The 19,998-nt window shown below is 43.5% G+C and overlaps 1 protein-coding gene across 9 annotated transcripts in view; it reads right to left on the reverse strand.

The window, feature by feature from the left end:
• RB1 (RB transcriptional corepressor 1) overlaps window positions 1-19,998 on the reverse strand; it is a 212,614-nt gene that overhangs the window by 142,423 nt on the left and 50,193 nt on the right. For 8 of the 9 annotated variants that reach the window (XM_059684618.1, XM_059684628.1, XM_059684629.1 and 5 more), the window contains 2 exons: window positions 8,389-8,427; window positions 7,055-7,122 (listed from right to left, as the gene is read on the reverse strand). In XM_059684618.1, coding sequence (XP_059540601.1) covers window positions 7,055-7,122; window positions 8,389-8,427 — 107 coding nt within the window. Of the gene's footprint in view, window positions 1-2,361; window positions 2,381-7,054; window positions 7,123-8,388; window positions 8,428-19,998 lie in introns of those variants that run through there. The other variant, XM_059684624.1, reaches the window with a different exon arrangement.

Genomic DNA, 19,998 nt, shown 5'->3' on the forward strand with positions numbered 1-19,998 from the left:
GTGTGGCTCACTGATTTGAATATTGACCAATGATTCAGGAGGTCATGATTCAATTCCCAGGTTGGGGCTTGATCCCAATACGAGGCATACAGAAGGCAGCCAATCAATAATTCTCTCTGATCATTGATGTTTCTCTCTCTCTCTCTCTCTCTCTCTCTATCTCTCTCTCTCTCTCTCTCTCTCTGAAATCAATAAAAATATATTTAAAAAAAATAATCCCAACTAATACTGATGGTGTAGAAACTATGAGAAATAAGCAACCCTGCATCAGGTAGGTTTTGCTAGATGCATAGGAATGGTAGAAAAATATGTCTGTAATAATATACTTAACTAGGGGCCCGGTGCACGAAATTCATGCACTGGGTGTGTGTGGGGGGGAGTGTCCCTCAGCCCAGCCTGCCCCCTCTCACATACTGGGAGCCCTCAGCCGTTGACCCCCATCACCCTCCAATCGCAGGGGCAGGGGACCCTCATTTCCCCCCATCACTGGTTCTGCCCCCAGCCCAGGCCTGATGGCTCTGGCCCAGGCATCAGGCCTGGGCAGGGGACCCCCAGACCCCTCCGATTGCTGGCTCTGCCCCTTGCCCAGGCCTGATGCCTCGGCCAGAGGTGTAGACCCCCATCACCCTCCAATCACCTGATCGGCCCCTTGCCCAGGCCTGACGCCTCCGCCAGAGGTGTCAGGCTTGGACAGGGGACCCCCATCTCCCCCCAATCACTGGCTCTGGCTCCAACCCAGGCCTGAGGCCTCTGACCCAGGAATCATGCCTGGGCAGGGGACCCCCATCTCCCTCTGATCGCTTGCTCCACCCCCTGCCCAAGCCTGACACCTCTGACCCAGGCTTCAGGCCTGGGCAAGGGGACCATCATATACCCCCAATCCCCAGCTCCGCCCTCCACCCAGGCCTGATGCCTCGGCCAGAGGAGTTGACCCTCATCACCCTCCGATCACCAATCACCGGATCGGCCCCTTGACCAGGCCTGAGGCCTCCGGCAGAGGTGTCAGGCCTGGGCAGGGGACCCCCAGCTCCCCGCGGTTGCAGGCTCCGCCCCTGCCCAGGCCTAACGCCTCTGGCCTAGGCATCCGGCCCGGGCAGCGGGGACCTGCAGTGGCAGCGGGGGTCGCCGCGATCATGCGGGCTCCGCCCGTGCCCCTGCAGGATGCCTCTGGCTGAGGCGTCCGGCCCGGGCAGCGGGGACCCACAGCTGCAGCGGCCCTGCAATCGTGGGCTTTGCTTTAGGCCCAGGCAAGGGACCCCTAGCTCCTGGGACTGCCAGCTTCGACAGTGCCCAGCTCCCATCGCTGGCTCCACCCCTACTTCCTGCTATCACTCGCCAGGGCGGCAAGGCCGCCTTTGCCCTGCCCCCCAGCTCTTAGCTCCCCCCTGGGTTTCCGATCACTGTCAGTGGCAGGGGGCTTCTTCCTGCTTTCCCTTTTGCCTCCCTGCATTGTGCCTACATATGCAAATTAACCGCCATCTTGTTGGCAGTTAACTGCCAATCTTAGTTGGCAGTTAATTTGCATATAGCCCTGATTAGCCAATGAAAAGGGTATCGTCGTACGCCAATTACCATTTTTCTCTTTTATTAGTGTAGATAAGTTATTAAAAAATACCATAGAGGTAAAGAATGATATGAAGGAATTCTAGTTAAAAATAGTAGAGTGAAGTCAAATAAAAAGAATCTCTCTCTTCCAATCTACACTAATAAAAGAGAAACATGCAAATTGATGTCACTCTGCTATGCCCACCAGCAAATCAGGATGAATATGCAAATTAACCCAACAAAGATGGCAGGCACGGAGTGAAGACTGAAGGCTCTGGCCCCAGCAAAGACTGAAGACTGAAAACGACTGAAGACTGAAGAATGAAGACGACTGAAGACTGAAGAGGCTTGGTTTCTCTGCTGCAGCCGGAGCAGAGAAGCCTCCGGGCTTGGCTTCTCCACTGCAGCTGGAACGAAGGCCTGGGTCCCAGGTGCCAGAGGACAACAGCTGCCAGCAGCCAGGGGAAGGAAGGCCTACTGCACAAATCTCTTTGTGCAACAGGTCTGTAGTCCTATATAATAAAAGGCTAATATGCAAATCGACCGAACAGCAGAACAACCGGTCACCATGACGAACTAGGAGCCAGAAGCCGGGCTCATGGCTGGTGAGCGCAGCGGCGGTGGCGGGAGCCTCTCCCGCCTCCGTGGCAGTGCTAAGGACCCCTCTGGGGTCCTGTACTGCGAGAGGGCACAGGCCCGGCTAAGGGGACCAGCCAGCTGAATGACATGCACCAGGCCTCTAGTATCTAATAAAATAAAACAAACAAATATACTGGTTAAGTGTTAGCACCAATAGCAAATTTGAGATATACTGACATCAAAAGTATCATTTCTTTTCTCTTCTTACTTGGAGAAAGTAGAAATTGTTGATGAGAAAAGGGTAAAATGGAGGAAAGTAAACAACTATAGCTAACTTTCTGACAAACAAAGATTCCAGATTGGGAAACAATTTGAATCCCAACAAAATTCTGTTATGGTAATAGGATATAACTGCCACTAGAAGTGTTGTTTTATTTTTTATTCTAATAAAACTCTCAAAACATCAAAGACACGTAGCAGCCCTATCCAGTTTGGCTCAATGGATAGAGTGTCAGCCTACAGACTGAGGGGTCCCGGGTTCAATTCTGGTCAAGGACACATGCCTGCGTGGCAGGCTCGCTCCCAAGTGGGGGAAATGCAGGAGGCAGCCAATCAATGATTCTCTCTTATCACTGATGTTCCAATCTCTCTCTCCCTCTCCCTTCCTCTCTGAAATCAATAAAAATATTTTTTTAAAAAAAGACACATAGCATTCCAGATGAACTCTCACTTTCTCTCCCTCTGACTAAAAGTCTTAAAAAAAAAGAAAAAAGCCTGCTCTCATAGCCTTTTGGAGGAACACAAGTCACAGATAAAATGCAAAGTGAGTAAAGGGAAATTTATTCACATCACATCAAAGAAAACAGAACATCAGGTCAGGGTTGCCCACATGAAGTTCTAGTTACATGGGGGAAAAGCACAGAGATTATGCAAACATACTACAGAAAAGAAGAAATATAATCACAACAGAGAAGTGTGGGAAATCAGATAAAAAAACCCAATCTAAAAGATAATCTACTGGAAGAAAATGTCCTGAGTCCTTGAACTAACTTACAAAAAAATTTTATAAAAACATGGAGCTAGACAACCTAAGAAAAACCTGAGAACCAAAAAACACCATTACAAACATAGTTTAGCTCAAAACAGATGGCTTGAGATAAAAATAGTAAATACATAAGGAAAACACCAGCTGAGGATCCTTAGAGGGAGAGGGGGTGGAGAAGGGAAGGAATGAACTGAAGAACTTATATGCATATTAGAGGCCCAGTGCATGAAATTCGTGCACGGAGGGGGTTTCCCTCAGACCAGCCTACACCCTCTCCAATTGGGGACCCCTTGGGGGATGTCCAACTGCCGCTTTAGGCCTAATCCCACCAGCAGTAGGACATCCCTCTCGCAATCTGGGACCGCTGGCTCCTAACTGCTCACCTGCCTGTCTGCCTGATTGCCCCTAACTGCCCTCCCCTGCCGGCCTGATCTCGCCCCCAACTCCCCTCCTCTGCCGGCCAATTTGGTTCAATTGGTTGGTTTCTATGCAGCGTCAAAAGCTCCGCCTCCTAGGCAGCCATTGGCTTCCCACAGCACCCAGATTTAGTTCTGATTGGTCGGTTTCAATGCCAGTCAGCATCAAAAGCTCCGCCTCCTTGGCAGCCATTGGCTCCCCACAGCACCCAGATTTGGTTCTGATTGGTCGGTTTCTATGCCAGTCAGCGTCAGAAGCTTCGCCTCCTAGGCAGCCATTGGTTCGTCACAGCACCCACATTTGGTTCTGATTGGTCGGTTCCTATGCCAATCAATGTCAAAAGCTCCGCCTCCTAGGCAGCCATTGGTTCTTCACAGCACTCACATTTGGTTCTGATTGGTTGGTTCCTATGCCAATCAATGTCAAAAGCTCCGCCTCCTAGGCAGCCATTGGTTCTTCACAGCACTCACATTTGGTTCTGATTGGTTGGTTCCTATGCCAATCAACATCAAAAGCTCTGCCTCCTAGGCAGCCATTGGTTCTTCACAGCACCCACATTTGGTTCTGATTGGTCGGTTCCTATGCCAATCAGCATCTCTGGGCCTATCTCTGGGCCTGATCAGAGAGGCAGGCTGAACAGCAGCCCCCACGAGGCCAGAAAAGCCTGGCTGTTGGTGAAGCTCAGAAAGAAAGAGGGAGAGAAAGAGAGAGGCAAGTACTGATCAACAGCTGCCACTGAGGCTGCAGATCAGACCCTACCTTTCTCTCTGGGTCTCAGTCCCCTGGGCAGTCAGTGCTGGGTCACCAGGCTGCAGCGCTGACTGAAGGACTTCTGTGTTGGTCAGCCTTCGGTTGTGATCGGTCGTTACAACCCTGGCCTTTTATATATTAGGATATGCATAACCCATGGACATAGACAATAGTGGGGTGAAGGCCTGGGGATGGGGCAAAAGTGGGGAGGAGGAGATATCAATGGGGGAAGAGGGGAGATTCCGGTAATACTTTAAACAATAAAGACACATTTTAAAAAAAAGAAAAACACTGTATGGCAGGTATGACTCAGTGATTGAGCATCAACCTATAAGCCAGAAGGTTCACAGCATGTGCAGGAGGCAACCAATAAATGTTTCTCTCTCACATGGATGTTTCTGTCTCTCTAAAATCAATAAACAAGGGGGTAAAGAAAAGAAAAGAGAGATATCTATAATACTATCAATAATAAAAAAATATTTTTAAAAAATCAATAAACATATGCTCAGTAAGAATTTCAAAAAAAAAAGATTATATAGATTTTGGGTGTACATTTCAATGATACATGTTCAGTACATTTCAGTATGTGCCCACCACTCAAAGTCAAATCATCTTCACCATATATTTAGCCCACTTTAACCTTTACTATCCCTCTACCTACTTCCCTCTGGCAGTCACCATACTGTTACTAGTATCTGTGTCTATGGCTTTCAGTTTTATATTCCACGTATGAATGAAATCATATGGTTCTTAGCTTTAGCTGACTCATTTCACTTAACGTAACATTCACAAGGTTCATCCAAGTGGTCACAAATGGCAGTATTTTATCTTTTCTATGGTTGAGTAGTATTCCATTGTATTTATTTACATCTTCTTTTACCAACTATCTTTTGAAGGACAGCTGAGTTTTTTCCATTTCTTGGCCACCATGTCTTAGGCCCTTGTTGGAGCTATTGTTCGAAAATATCTTCTCCCAGTTGGTTGGTTTCCTTTTTCTTTTGTTGGTGGTTTCTTTTGCTGTGCAGAAGCTTTCTAGTTTGATATAGTCCCATTCATTTATTTTTGCCTTTAATTCCTTTGCCTTCAGGGTTAAATCCATAAAATGGTCTTTAAAACCAAGGTCCTAAGTTTAGTACCTATGTTTTCTTCTACGTAATTTATTGTTTCACTAGAGGCCCAGTGCATGAAATTCATGCACTGTGGGGGTGTTTCTCAGCCCAGCCTGCACCCTCTCCAATCTGGGACCCCTTGGGGGATGTCCAACTGCCGGCAGTCAGACATCCCTCTCACAATTCAGGACTGCTGGCTCCCAACCACTTGCCTGCCTATCTGCCTGATTTCCCCTAACCGCTTCTGCCTGCCAGCCTGATCACCCCCAACCACTCCCCTGCCAGCCTGATCAACACCTAACTGCTCCCCTGCCGGCCCTATCACCCCCAACTGCCCTCCCCTGCTGGCCTGGTCGCCCACAACTGCCCTTCCCTGCCAGCCCGGTCACCCCTAACTGCCCTCCCCTGCTGACCTGGTCACCCTTAACTGCCCTCTCCTGCAGGCTTGGTTGCCCCCAAATGCCCTCCCCTGCCAGCCATCTTGTGACCACATGACAGCGGCCATTGTATGCAAGTGCATGATGATCAATTTGCATATTACTTCTTTATTATATAGGATATCTTATATTTAGGTCTTTGATACATTTTAGTTTTTATACTTGGTGACACACTGTGGTCTAGTTTCATTCTTTTGCATATGGCTTTCCAATTTTCCCAACACTATTTATTAAAGAGGCTTTCTTTTCTCTATTGTATGCTTTTGGCTCCTTTGTCAAAAATTATTTGCCCACATACATGGCGTCTTATTTCTGGGTTCTCAATTCTGTTCCATTGGTCTGAGTATATGTTTTTTTGGCCCATACCATGCTGCTTTCATTAGTGTTGCTCTGTAGTATAATTTGAAGTCAGGTAGTGTGATACCTCCAACCTCGTTATTTTTTTCTCAGGATTGCTTTGGTTATTCGGAGTCTTTTGTCATTCCATACAAATCTGATATTTTGTTCTATTAGTTTAAAAAATGTCATTGGGATTTTGATGGGCATTACATTGCTTTGGAAAACCCCATAATTTTAATGATGATTATTTTTGGATGGGTTTTGGGTAACTTTTCTGTTTTTCTTTGCATTTTTTTGTATTATTTGAATTCTTTTTAGTAAGTACACATCATTTTTATAAAATCAATAAGATTATTCTTGCCAAACCGGTTTGGCTCAGTGGATAGAGCGTCAGCATGCGGACTCAAGGGTCCCAGGTTCGATTCCAGTCAAGGGCATATACCTTGGTTGTGAGCACATCCCCACTGGGGGGCGTGCAGGAGGCAGCTGGTCAATGTTTCTCTCTCATCGATGTTTCTAGCTCTCTATCCCTCTCCCTTCTTCTCTGTAGAAAATCAACAAAATATATTTTTTTAAAAAAAAAAAGATTATTCTTTAGAAATTAGAAAGAGAAGAGGAGTGAATATTAGAAATGAAATGAGGTATTTCCAATGTTGCTTCCAATATTAGAATTACAAGGACTTGCTAATAATTAACAAGCCATAGAAAGAATTGTGGTTGATAGGGAGAGAAGGGAGGCAACATTAAATTGAATAAAACTTTGAACTTAGTCCAAAAGAATAATCAATTATTATATCTGAAACATTATCATGTAACAAACATAACGACTTTACCTTTAGCTAGTAAAAATGTGATCCAAGAAACTTTTAGCACCAACACAGAATTTATTTCAGTAGGTATCCTAGTAAACAATCAGAAGGAGAAAAAAAATTTTACTATAGCTTTCTAACTATACCTGATTCCCTCCCACACACACTTTTTTAAATGCAGACTTGATTATATAATAGAATACAGTCCATTTTAAATGCACAATTTACACATGTACTTACTACTTTGTCTCAGTTAATGTTTATACCAAGGTAATATTGTGCCCATAGTAGTAAACATTTTATTTAAAAAATTGAATTATGCACAGGAAATAGTATGCTATAGTGTACTTAGTTTCCAGTTACTTAATACTTTTCTGCTCTTTGTTTTCTAATGAAAATCAACATAGTAAGGAGAAAAATAGAGGTTTGGGTTATTCTAGTTCACGGATTCATTCACTTGTTGGAATTAACAAGTGAAATTAATGATTAACAGAGTTAATAAATATACAACTTTCCTTTATATTAATCATCTTCAATACTACTACTTGAATGGGGCAGAAAATTTCATATACTACTCATTCTTTTCCCAAAGGAAAACTCTATAGAGATCTTACATGGGTATACTGTTGGAACATATGTTATAGGTTAAAAAAATAATTTGAAAATTTTAATATAGGTTTTCAAACTTATTTTTTACACAAAAACTATGTGTCTGGCCCTGGCCGGGTAGCTCAGTTGGTTGGAGCATGATCCAGTACACCAAAAGGTGCAGGTTCAATTCTAAGTCAGGGTACATATACAGATTGTGGGTTCAATCCCTAGTCAGGGCATGTATGGGAGGCAACCAATTGATGTTTCTCTCTAACATTGATTTTTGTCTTTCTCTTTCTCTTTCTCTCTCTCTCTCTCTCTCTCTCTCTCTCTCTCTCTCTCTCTCTCCCTCTCCCTCTCCCTCTCCCTCTCCCTCTCCCTCTCCCCCATCCCTTTCTAAAATCAATAAAAATATATCCTAGGGTGAGGATTTTTAAAAAGAATATGCCTGTAATAGAACCTCAATGAAGATTTAGTCAATGAATTTGCAGTTTTCCCACAGTTGATGATACATTGCACTAAAACAACTTCCACCTTATTAGTTCCCCCGTATAGTAAAAGGCAAGTACTTCATATGATTTTTCTTTATGAGAAGATAAATAATCTGTTTGGCTTAGATCTATAACCTTACTTTATGAAGAAGCATGCTATAATCAATCAAACTAATAACCCAGACATTATCAACATATCTGGGATCACTCCAGAAAGATCTTTCTAAAAAAAAAAAAAAAAAAAAGGTGAAAAATAACATGCACTGAACTACTTACAAACTGGTTGGCTGTGTCAAATATATAAGTTCACATGTCCTGAAAGGAAAAAAGAATTATATTAACATTACGGCTTTTTAAAAAGTTACTTTGTAATATTTTTCATAATTTAAAAATCTATTTTTATCATGCTTTATTAATCTTATTTAAGAAGTATATGTTTTTTAAAAATCATAGCATTATAAAACAAATTTAAAGTAGGTTTTTCCAACTATGCACTTCACACACATCATGGTAATATCTAATTACAAAAGGATTGGATGCACATATGAAGATATGTGCATCTGTAACTCATTTCTACTTTTTTAATTGAATCTTGATCTGTTATAATCCCAGATCAGGTCATAAAAACCTACTTAACGAATAGTCTCACTAAAATAACACAATTGAAAAGTACAATAAAACCTACTTTTTTAGGACAATGACTTCCAGAATGGCAAAATAAGGATCTTCATAGACCTGTTTCCAGTGTAATAACTATAATTGGTGAAAATTATTTATTCAAAAACATTTAAAGTCTCTGGAAATTTTCCTAAGGTTGTACAAAGCAAAAATAGAAACATTTCTTCAAGAAAATTTACTAAATTTTGGTAAGAACAATGATAGTCTGTGGAATTTAAAGAAAAACTCACTTCTTCCTCCTCTCTATCCCATCATCACAAAGCTCTAACATGGGCAGGTGCAGCCAAGACACTAGGCTCCCTCTCTCCTGAGCTCCCAGCCTAGGACTATCTCTCTGGGAAGTGCAAGATACCAGCATTTTTCATCACCCCCAGCTCTGTGCTGCAGAAGGTCTATCCCATGCAAGACAAGCTGAGAGGTCTGGGGTTCCCTTCCTCCCCTCAGCCTTCATAGGACAAAAGATCCAGGAAGAGCAGATCAAAATTACTGGGGCCCTGACTTCCCTTACCCCTGTTAGCTGACAAGACAGAGGTTCCAACCAATAAAGGCAGTCTGAGAAGGCAAGGCACTATGGCGCCTTCTTAGCATCCCACTCAAAGCAGAGGTGTCACTCAAAAAAGTGGACACTGTTCCCACTCTGATCTCCTGAGTAGTGGTACAAAAGTGTTGCCCAGGGGAGAGATAGACCTTAAGAACACAGAGCTCTGAAACTCTCTCCAAGGGAATTAACTTCAATTAATATCAAATAAAGAGACATAAGTCATTGGAACAGAGTGTGGAAACAATCAAGGCTAAAAGCCCTATTGAAAATAATGGAGATTTTGGTGGTAAGCAAGTAAGAGAAGGCTGGTAGCTATATGAGAGCAACAACTTAAATCTTAGTCCATCTAAGAGAGAACCAGGGGGAAAGCTAAGAAGAGCTCTCCTGAGGTTAGAACAAACCTCAAGACTGGACTCAAAGATTACTCTTGCAAAGGGAGCCAAACTTAAATGGATCAGACTAATACCGTTGTAATTAACCTAATTATTAATAACAGGAAAGGAGCCAAGGGAAGGCCAGACATTATAAGCACTCTTCCTGCAATACTTGCCTGTCAGTCACTCCTTGGAACAAAGGTCATTGGCCAGAATGTGTGTGGCCACTGCAAGCTCCAGATGATTTGAAATATTTGATCCCCGAAAGAAAGGAATTCATCCTCTTGTGCTTCAGGACACTTCGGACTCTTGTTACTTAGGGAGCACTCTCCAGCATTCTCCCATATGGCCCACAACCATGTGGACTCACACATACAATGGACTAATGGACTGCAACTTGCCTGGTGCTGTATTGGACCCGGCTCCAACATGGAAAGGAAATTCTGGACACTGGCTTTGCTTGTAGCTTTACTGAGACCCCAGCTACACTTCTTCTATGACTAAACTAAGGGAAAGGGAACTTTAGAAACCAGGGATGTAATTCCAAGAAAATAAAGCTTTCTCCTATATGTCATCCACTCATGAGGGCCTACAGAAATGCTTATTCCTACAACCCCACTAACCCCACTTCCCCAAGGACCCCACTTCCACCAATACCCAGGGCATTGTCAAAAAATGAAGCGATCAGTTAATTAGGGGAAAGTAAAAGCTAGGTGCAATAGCAACCAAGGCAATTAGATTAACAAGAGAGATCAGAGGAAAAGATAATCAAAGAGAACCCCACTAAAACCACTATCACCTCAGAGTGACTGTACACATGCCCAAAGCTACATGGAGGAGCAATATTAGAAGCTATACACTATGGGATAAATAGGCTTCACTGAACTATTACAGCTAAGTCACTAGACAAATAAACAAGAAAAAGAATAACAGCAGCAAGCCGCAGAATTGAGGAGAATCTATCCAGAGTTACCAAAATGTTATCAAAAATGCCAGTTTGCAAAAATTAAGTATGAAAGTGTGAACTCTACATAAGGAAAAAAGCAGGCAACAGAAACTGCATTTAAAAAACCCAGGTGTCAGATTTAACAAAGACTTCAAAGCTGCTTTTGTAAATATGTTTGAAGAACTAAAGGAAACTAGGCTTAAAGGAGAAAGAAATATATGCTGACAATGCCCCATCCTACAGAGAATATCAATAAAGAGACATAAGTTATTTAAAAGTAACCAAATGGAAATTTGAGTTGAAAGGTACAATAGCCTAAATGAGAGATTCACTAGAGGAGCTCAACAATAGATCTGAGTTGGCAGAAGAATTGCTAAACTTGAAGATAGAGTTAAAGAGATGAAGTAGTTTGAAGAACAAAGAGAAAAAGACAAAATGAAGAGGCTCACAGAAATGTGGGACACCAAAAAATATACCAATATATAAGGTAATGGGAGTACCAGAAGGGGAGGAGGAGAGTGAGGGGAAGCAGAAATAATACTTAAAGAAGTAATGGCTGAAATTTTCCCAAATCTGATGAAAAACATCCTATATATCCAAGAAAAAAAAACAAATTCCAAGTAGGATGAATATAAAGAGATCTACACTCAGATGTATCCAAGTAAAAACGATGGAAGACAAAGAGAAAATCTTGAAAGCAGCCAAAGAAAAATGGTCCAACATTAACAGCTTTCTTCTCATTAGAAACACTGAGCATCAGAAAGCAGTGGGATTACATATTCAAAGTGCTGAAAGGAAAAAATAGTCAAACAGGAATCATATATCTGCCAAAATTACAACTCAAAAGGAAAACTGAAAGAAAGGCATTCCCAAACAACATCAGGAAATGTATAGAGAGTAGATTCACCTCCAAAAAAATAGTGAATTAAGAAGTTCTTCAAGCTGAAAACTAGTGACCCAAGACGTAATTCACATCTACATGAAAAAAATAAAAGCACTGGTATAGGTAATTATATAACTATAAAAGATTATGTCATTGCATATTTTTTCTCCTTTCTTCTCCTAATTGAAGTAAAAGGCAACTGTATAACACAATATATGTAATTGTGTTGTTAGGCCTATAACATACAGAAATGTAATGTATGTGAAAACAGCAGCACAAAGAAGGTCGATGGGATCAAAACTTTAGTGAAATAAACAAATGACACTAGATGATAAATTGAATCAATGGGAACAAATGAAAAGAATAAGACATGGTAAATAAGAAAGTTAAAATAACAAACTCTACATATAAGTAAAAACACTGCTCTCCTTTATACTCTCAACTACTTCAAAGACATACAACTCAAATGTCTATAAACTGATGGAAGGATAAATAAAATGTACAGTTATACAATGGAATATTATTCCATAATAGTAATGAAATACTGAACTATGCTACAACATGGGTGAACCATGAAAATATGCTACATGAAACAAGCATATTTCACAAAAAAATATATAAATCAAAAATATATACACAGAAAACTAACATAATAAAAAACAGTAATAAAAAATGAATTTTTTTAAATTATAGAAAAAAATGTTTAATGTCAAATGTATTGTTTTTCTAGTTATCATTTTGTAACAATATAACTAAGAATAAAATTCTCTATAGTGAAGATAATTACATTCTGTATATATCTGTGCTATCAAATATGGTAGTCACAAGCACCTATGAATAATGAACACCTGAAATGTGACTAGTCCATATGAAGCTGTGCTGTAAATGTAAATTACACACTGAAGAATTAAAAAATACTTAGAGAAAAAATGTAAAATATCTCTTTAATAACTTTTATATTGGCTTTTTGTTTTCTTAGTGAAATGTAATTCACATAACATAAAATTTTAAAGTCTATAAATTCAATAATTTTTATTATATTCACCTTTTTAGACAACCATCACCACTATCTAATTCCAGAATATTTCTATCACCTCATAAAGAAAACTCAATACGTAAGAGCCCTTACTCCCCACTCCCATCACTTCCCACTCCCTGGCAATCACTAATCTACTTTCTGTCTCTATGGATATGTTGTGTCTAGCCTTTTGTATCTAGCTTTTTTCACTCAGCTTTGTTTTTGAGGTTCATTTATGTTGTAGCATGTAACAGTATTTTACTCCCTTTTATGGATGAATAATATTCCATCATATGGGTATATCATATTTTGTTTATCCATTCATTAGTTGACAAACATTTGGGTTGTTTTCACTTTTCGGCTATTGTGAATAATGCTATGAATTTCTGTGTCCAATTTTTGTGTGAATGATACATGCTGAAATGAGATATTTTAAGATACATGGGTTAAATAAAATGTTAAAATTAATTGCACTTGTTCCTTTTTACTTTTTTGTCATGTAGCTACTAGAACATTTAAAATGCATGTCTTGTACTCTTATTTCTTTTTTTTAAGTACATTTTTATTTATTTTATTTATTATTATTATTTTTAATAGATTTTTTATTGATTTGAGAGAGGGGGAGAGAGATAGAAACATCAGTGATGAGAGAGAATCACTGATCGGCTGCCTCCTGCATAACTCCTACTGGGGATCGAGTCCACAACCCTTGACTAGAATTGAATCTGGGACCTTTCGGTCTGCAGGATGATACTCTATCCACTGAGCCCAACTGGTTAGGGCCCTTGCCCTGTATTTCTATGAGATAGCATATTGCTAAAAATAGCTTTAAAAAACTACTGCTTAAAAAGCCCTTAGCATGTTCTAGGAGACAAGATAACCAGTAACATTATTTTAGTTAATTCTTATATTACCCTAAAAAGAAAGCCTTATTAGCTATATTTTACAGATTGAAATTGAGGTTTAGAAAAGTTAAGTATTTTTCCCTAGCACATAGTTTTAAAATAAAAAATTAATATTCATACCTGGATTTGTTTAGCTTTTCTAAAGTTGTAATCACTACAGCCTGTTGCCATATCTATACTAATAAAAGGGTAATATGCTAATTAGACTGGACATCTTCCAGACATCCATCCAGATGTCCCTCTGGACAAAGCCACAGTGGCGGGGGCCGAGGCAGTGGCAATTAGGTGTGATCAGGCTGGCAGGGGAGAGCAGTTAGGGGTGACCAGGCCGGCAGGGGAGGGCAGTTAAGGGCAACCAGGACAGCAGAGGAGGGCAGTTTGGGACGACCAGGCTGGCAGGGAAGAGTGGTTTGGGGCAACCAGGCAGGCAGGCAGGTGAGTGGTTAGGAGCCAGCAGTCCCAGATTGTGAGAGGGTGCAGGCCGGGTAGAGGGACTCTCCCCCTTGTGCACGAATTCTGTGCACCGGGCCTCTAGTCCTATCTAATAGACAAACATGGTAATTGACCATACCTTCGCTATGCCTCCCACTGGCTAATCAGCAAGATATGCAAATTAACCCAACCAAGATGATGGCCAGTAGCCACACAGCTGAAGCGAGCAGGAGGCTTGCTTGCTCTAGTGATGGAAGAAGCCAAGGATCCCCACCTGCCGCGGTCCGGCTCTTAGCTCCAGTGACAGCAACAAAGTTTCAATTATAGAAGCTAAACAAACCCCAGATAACTGCTTTCAGCAGGCCATGGCCACAGAGCTGGAGCGAGCAGGAGCCCGGCTCTTAGCTCCAGTGACGGCAACAACGTTTCAATTATAGAAGGTAAATAAATCCCAGAACAAAAAAAGGAAAAGAAAAAAAGGAGAGGCTGGGAGCTTCAGTTGCCAGTCAGCCTGAAAACGGCCCTCAGTCCCTCACCCAGACTGGCCAGGCACCCCAGTGGGGACCCCACCCTAAAAGGGGTGTGGCCAGCCTGAAAACAGCCATTAGCCCCTCATCCAGACTGGCCAGGCACCCCAGTGGGGACCCCCACCCTGAAGAGGGTGTGACCAGCTGCAAACAGCCATCAGCCCCTCACCCAGGCTGACCAGGCACCCCAGTGGGACCCTCACCCTGATCTGGGACACCCTTCAGGGCAAACCAGCCGGCCCCCACCCATGCACCTCTATCCTATATAGTAAAAGGGGAATATGCAAACTGACCCTAACAGCAGAAAGACTGGGAATGACTGGTCACTATGACACACACTGACCACTAGGAGGTAGACGCTCAATGCAAGAGCTGCCCTGTGGTGGTCAGTGCGCTCCCACATGGGGGAGCTCTGCTCAGCCACAAGCCAGGCTAATGGCTGCCAGTACAGCGGTGGTGGTGGGAGCCTCTCCTGCCTCCTTAGCAGCGCTAAGGATGTCCGACTGCAGCTTAGGTCTGCTCCCCGCTGGCAAGTGGAGATCCCCCAAAGGCTTCCGGGCTGCCGGGCTGCCAGAGGGATGTCTGATTGCCAGCTTAGGCCCAACCCTCCTGGGAGCAGGCCTAAGCCAGCAGGTGGTCATCCCCCGAGGTGTCCCAGACTATGAGAGGGCACAGGCCGGGCTGAGGGACCCCCCACCGAGTGCACCAATTTTCGTGCACCGTGCCTCTAGTATATATATAAAAGCCTAATATGCAAATTGTCCCCTCAGGAGTTTGACCTAGAGACCGGGAGTTCAATCGCTCGCTATGACGTGTGCTGACCACCAGGGGGTGGTGCAGAACGAAGAAAGCCCCAGCTGGCAACCGGCAGTGGGAAGGCCCAGATGGGGCCTGATTGCTGGCCAGGCCTAGGGACCCTACAACCATGTACGATTTTCGTGCACCAGGCCTCTAGTATGTGCCTGAAGTATAACCTTAAATAAACAGGTTTTGATATCACAGTTAATCTTCCCAACTGCTCTCCAGAAAACAGTACAAATGAAATTTTAAAACCCTGCCAGTCTACTTCAAGGCCAGTAAACACTGGATTATCTCATGTAACCAGTAAATAAAAATTGTAATCCCTTTTACAAAGACCTGAGTGACCTTATAAGGCCAAATATGACTATATTAATCCCCAGTGAACCTCATAAGGCCAAATATGACTATATTATCCCTTGCTTAAACTCAATGACTCCCCATCATCTGCAGGAGAAAGTCTAATTCACTATCAATCTGATCCCTTCCTACCTTTCAGCCTCTATAAATATTAAAATACATCATGGTACTGCTTTGGCTTTGTACACATACTAATCACTCTGCCTAGGATGCTCAGTCCCAGTTCCTACACATTTTGTTTGGTGAGTTTCTGTTTATCCTTTAAACCCTATTCAGACTTTGCTTTCTATAAGTTTTTCCTAATCAAAAGCACCCCATAATCACCTTCAATATATACAATATTTTGGTTATTATTAATTTCTACTTCTTAGATATAATCCTCTACACATGCATTATTATACATTTTTATCACAAAATATATTTACTGTAAGCTTCTTTTTAAAATATATGTTTTTATTGATTTTTTTTTATTATTATTATTTCTTTTAGATAGAGAGGAAGGGAAAGCGAAAAATAGAAACAATGATGAGAAACATTTATCAGCCGCCTCCTGCACTCACCCTACTGGGGATTGAGACTGCAATCTGGGCATGTGCCCTGACCAGTAATCAAACCAGTGATTGTTTAGTGAAAGCATGTCAAATTCGACAAGACATGACACAAAGGGAACAAAACACTAATGTACTCACAACACTGATAACCCCAATATAAGTGACCACCAGAAAAAAGAGAATTATGAAAGAGAAAAAAGAGCAAAAATGATATTCGCTATATTGGTTCAGTATAGAGGAGGTAGAAAGCGAATGAGTGGATAAGAAGAACAAAATTTAAAAAAGGAAAAAAATAAAAAATAAGGTAAAATCTACACTAATAAAAGAGAAACATGCAAACTGTTGTCACTCCGCTACCCTTCCCATTGGCTAATCAGGCAATATGCAAATTAATTGCCAGCCAAGATGGCGGCCGGCAGCCAGGCAGCTTGAAGCGAACATGAGGCTTGCTTGCTTCAGTGACGGAGGACTCCAACGTTCCCTGCTTGCCGCTGCCGGCCTCTGAGCTTGCAGTTTGAAACATTGTTACAAATATAGAAGCTAAACAAAACCCCAGAAACCTGCTTTCAGCCCGCCAGGATCTCAGAGCTGTAGTTGAAACAGTGTTTCAATTATAGAACCCAAACAAACCAGATACCTGCTTTCAGCAGCGGAGGCCTAAGAGCTGGAGCCAAGCCTCAGAGCTAAAGCTGGCCCAGAATAAAAAAAGAAAAAAAGGAGCTGCAAACAGCCATCATCCCCTCATCCAGGCTGGCCAGGCACCACAGTGAGGACCCCCACCCTGATCCAGGACAACCTTCAGGGCAAACCAGCCGGCCCCCACCCATGCACCAGGCCTCTATCCTATACAGTAAAAGGGTAATATGCCTCCCAGCAACAGGATCAACAGAGCCGTGAGGCCTACTGGCACCAGGATCAGCGTGACAGGGGGCAGCACCCAAACCCCCTGATTGCCCTGCGGCTCTGTGTGTGACAGGGGGCGGGGCCACAACCTCCCTATCCGCCCTGCTCTGTTCGTGACAGGGGAAGGCACCCCAACCCCCTGATCAGCCCTGCTCTGTGTCTGATGGGGGGAGCTCCCCAACCCCCTGATCGCCCTGCGGCTCTGTGTGTGACAGGGTGCGGCGCCCCAACCCCCCCACCCCGTGGGCCCTGCTCTGTGTGTGATGGGGTAGAGCCATAACCTCCCCATTGGCCCTGCCCTGAGTGTGACAGTGGCGGCACCCCAACCCCCTGATCGGCCCTGCTCTGTGGGTGATAGAGGGCGGTGCCCCAACCGCCCCCCACGGGCCCTGCTCTGTGTGTGACGGGGTAGAGCCATAACCTCTCCATTGGCCCTGCCCTGAGTGTGACAGGGTGCAGCGTCCCAACCCCCTGATTCGCCCCGCTCTGTGTGTGACAGGGGGCAGTGCCCCAACTCCCCTATCGGCCCTACTCTGTGAGTGAGAGGGGGGAGCTCCTCAACCCCCTGATCAGCCCTGCTCTGTGTGTGAAAGGGTACAGAGCCCCAACCCCCCTGATGGGCCCTGCTCTGTTAGTGACAGGGGGCAGAGCCCCAACCCCCTGATTGGCCCTGCTCTGTGCGTGACAGGGGGTGGCGCTGCAACCTCCCCATCGACCCTGCCTTGAATGTGACAGGGGGCGGTGCCCCAACCCCCCAATCGGCCCTACCCTGAGCGTGACTGAGGGTGGCATCGCAACCTCCCGATCCACCCTGCTCTGTGCATGACAGGGGGCGGTGCCCCAACTCCCCAGTCGGCCCTGCTCTGAGCCCCACCAGGGGCTGCAACTAGGGATTGGGCCTGCCCTCTGCCACCCGGGAGCAGGCCTAAGCCAGCAGGTCTATATCTCCCGAGAGGTCCCATACTGCAAGAGGGCACAGGCCGGGCTGAGGGACCCCCTCTCCCCCCTCCCCCCCCCGAGTGCACAAATTTGTGTGCACCGGGCCTCTAGTAGAATAATAAAAAAATAAAAATAGAATGAAGAAAAAATAATGTGGAAAAAAACAAATGTTTTTAAATAAAAGATTAAAAAATAAAAATATGAAGTGTCGTTTATTTCAGCTGTTTTAATGCTCCATGGGGGTGGTTTAATATCCCAGTCTTCTGTTTTGTCTACCACTTCTCAGTTTCCTGTTAGGTAGTCAGTACCATGTTGAAGTTCCAAGTGATCCACTGCTCCTTTGTTTGTGTCTATCTCCACAGTCTTGACTGCAAGCAGGCAGAACCAATCTGCCCACTTAGCCTGTCTGCCTGTTGTCAATTTTAATCTCTCAAGCATCTGTTTCTGACAGGACTATAGGTAGGGAAGTTTCTGTATCGCTTTCTGGGACTGAACAGCTAGTCAAATCAGTCCTTGAGGGTTCTTCAGGGCTATTCAGATTTTTTGTGTCCTTTGTTCTGCTCTGGGTGTAGTCTGGGCATGGCTGTAATAGCTGCCTTGAGGCTGCTTGGAGGGGCTGGGTCTTCAGGGGAAAAATGGATGTTTAGGTCCAGAGAAGTCAGGAATGTTCCAGTGCTAGACTTCTGGTTACCTCTCCCCAGACTCCACAAGTCTGCACCTCCACCTGCACCTCAGCCAAGAGTGAGTGTTTGTATTTGAAAGGTCCTATGAACTGGGTTTAGCAAATAAAAGCCAAGAACAAACAGAGGTAAAACAACTGCGTGAATACTAGGTTCTCTCTCCTGGCACCGCGGGGCTTGAGCAGTTCTTCAGGCCACCCCTCTGGGCTCAGTCTCTTATGGCTGTGGACTTAGATCTAGAATCCCCTGCCACCAGCTGCCCTGTGGACTTCCATTCTACAGTTGAATGTTATACCTGTCCCCAAGGGACACAGACTTGGTGCCATGCAGCTTCCTTCTGACCCTCTCTACTCGGTGGTCTCGTGACTCTCTCCAGCCCAGATCCCCAATCCTACTATTCTCCAGGTGTACTCTGCAAATTGTCTCACCAGCTGTGTCTACTTAGCCAATTCCAGGTGGACATTATTTGATTTAGATGCTCCTTCTCTCTGCTCCGGGATAAGGCTTGTCTGCCTATCCAGCCACCATTTCCCCCCCTCCTGTAAGCTTCTTGGTGATCACAGTGTCATATGATTTTGTATCCACAGCACCTAACATATAGCCAGGTACTAAGAGTCACTTAGTCAATGCTTATTATAGTTTCTTAATTTATTTGCAATAAAACAGGTGATAGCCTAAAATTTCTTAAATTCCACAAAACACTAGCTCCAGAATATTTAATTGATGTTTAATACATATAAACATATATTAGTAACTTAATAAATTTAGAAAATACCTAACTCTACAGATTCAACAAATTTTATTATACAGGACTTTTAAGAAACTTGGGTTGCGAATGTCAATTGTGATTCTTTAAGGGGCGTGGGGGGGGGGGGGGCATATGGTATGCATATTTTCACAAATTTGGCCAGAATTTTTGTTTAAAAGAACTAAGATTCATGGAAAAGTTTACTATGTTTACACCAGGCACTGGACTCAACATTGTCTAATGCCAGCAGTTGCCAACTTTTCAGACCTAGCGGACCACCGGTTGGTGACTGCTGGTCTATTACCTCATTTAATACATTTTAAAAAACCTAACAGTCCCTGGCTGGATAGCTCAGTTAAAGCACTGTCCCAATACACCAAGGTTGCAGGTTCGATCCCTGGTCAGGGCACACGCAAGAAACAACCAATGAATGCATCAATAAATGGAACAAATCAATGTCTCTCTCTCCCTGCCTCTTTCTCTCTGCACCCCCCCACTTCCTCTCTCTCTCTTTAAAATCAATCAATAAAATCTATACTAATAAAAGGGTAATATGCTAATTAGACCAGACATCTTCAGGACATCTTCTGGAAAAAGCCATGG

Source organism: Myotis daubentonii, chromosome 2 (assembly GCF_963259705.1).
Source record: "Myotis daubentonii chromosome 2, mMyoDau2.1, whole genome shotgun sequence".
In the NCBI taxonomy this organism is placed as follows: domain Eukaryota; kingdom Metazoa; phylum Chordata; class Mammalia; order Chiroptera; family Vespertilionidae; genus Myotis; species Myotis daubentonii.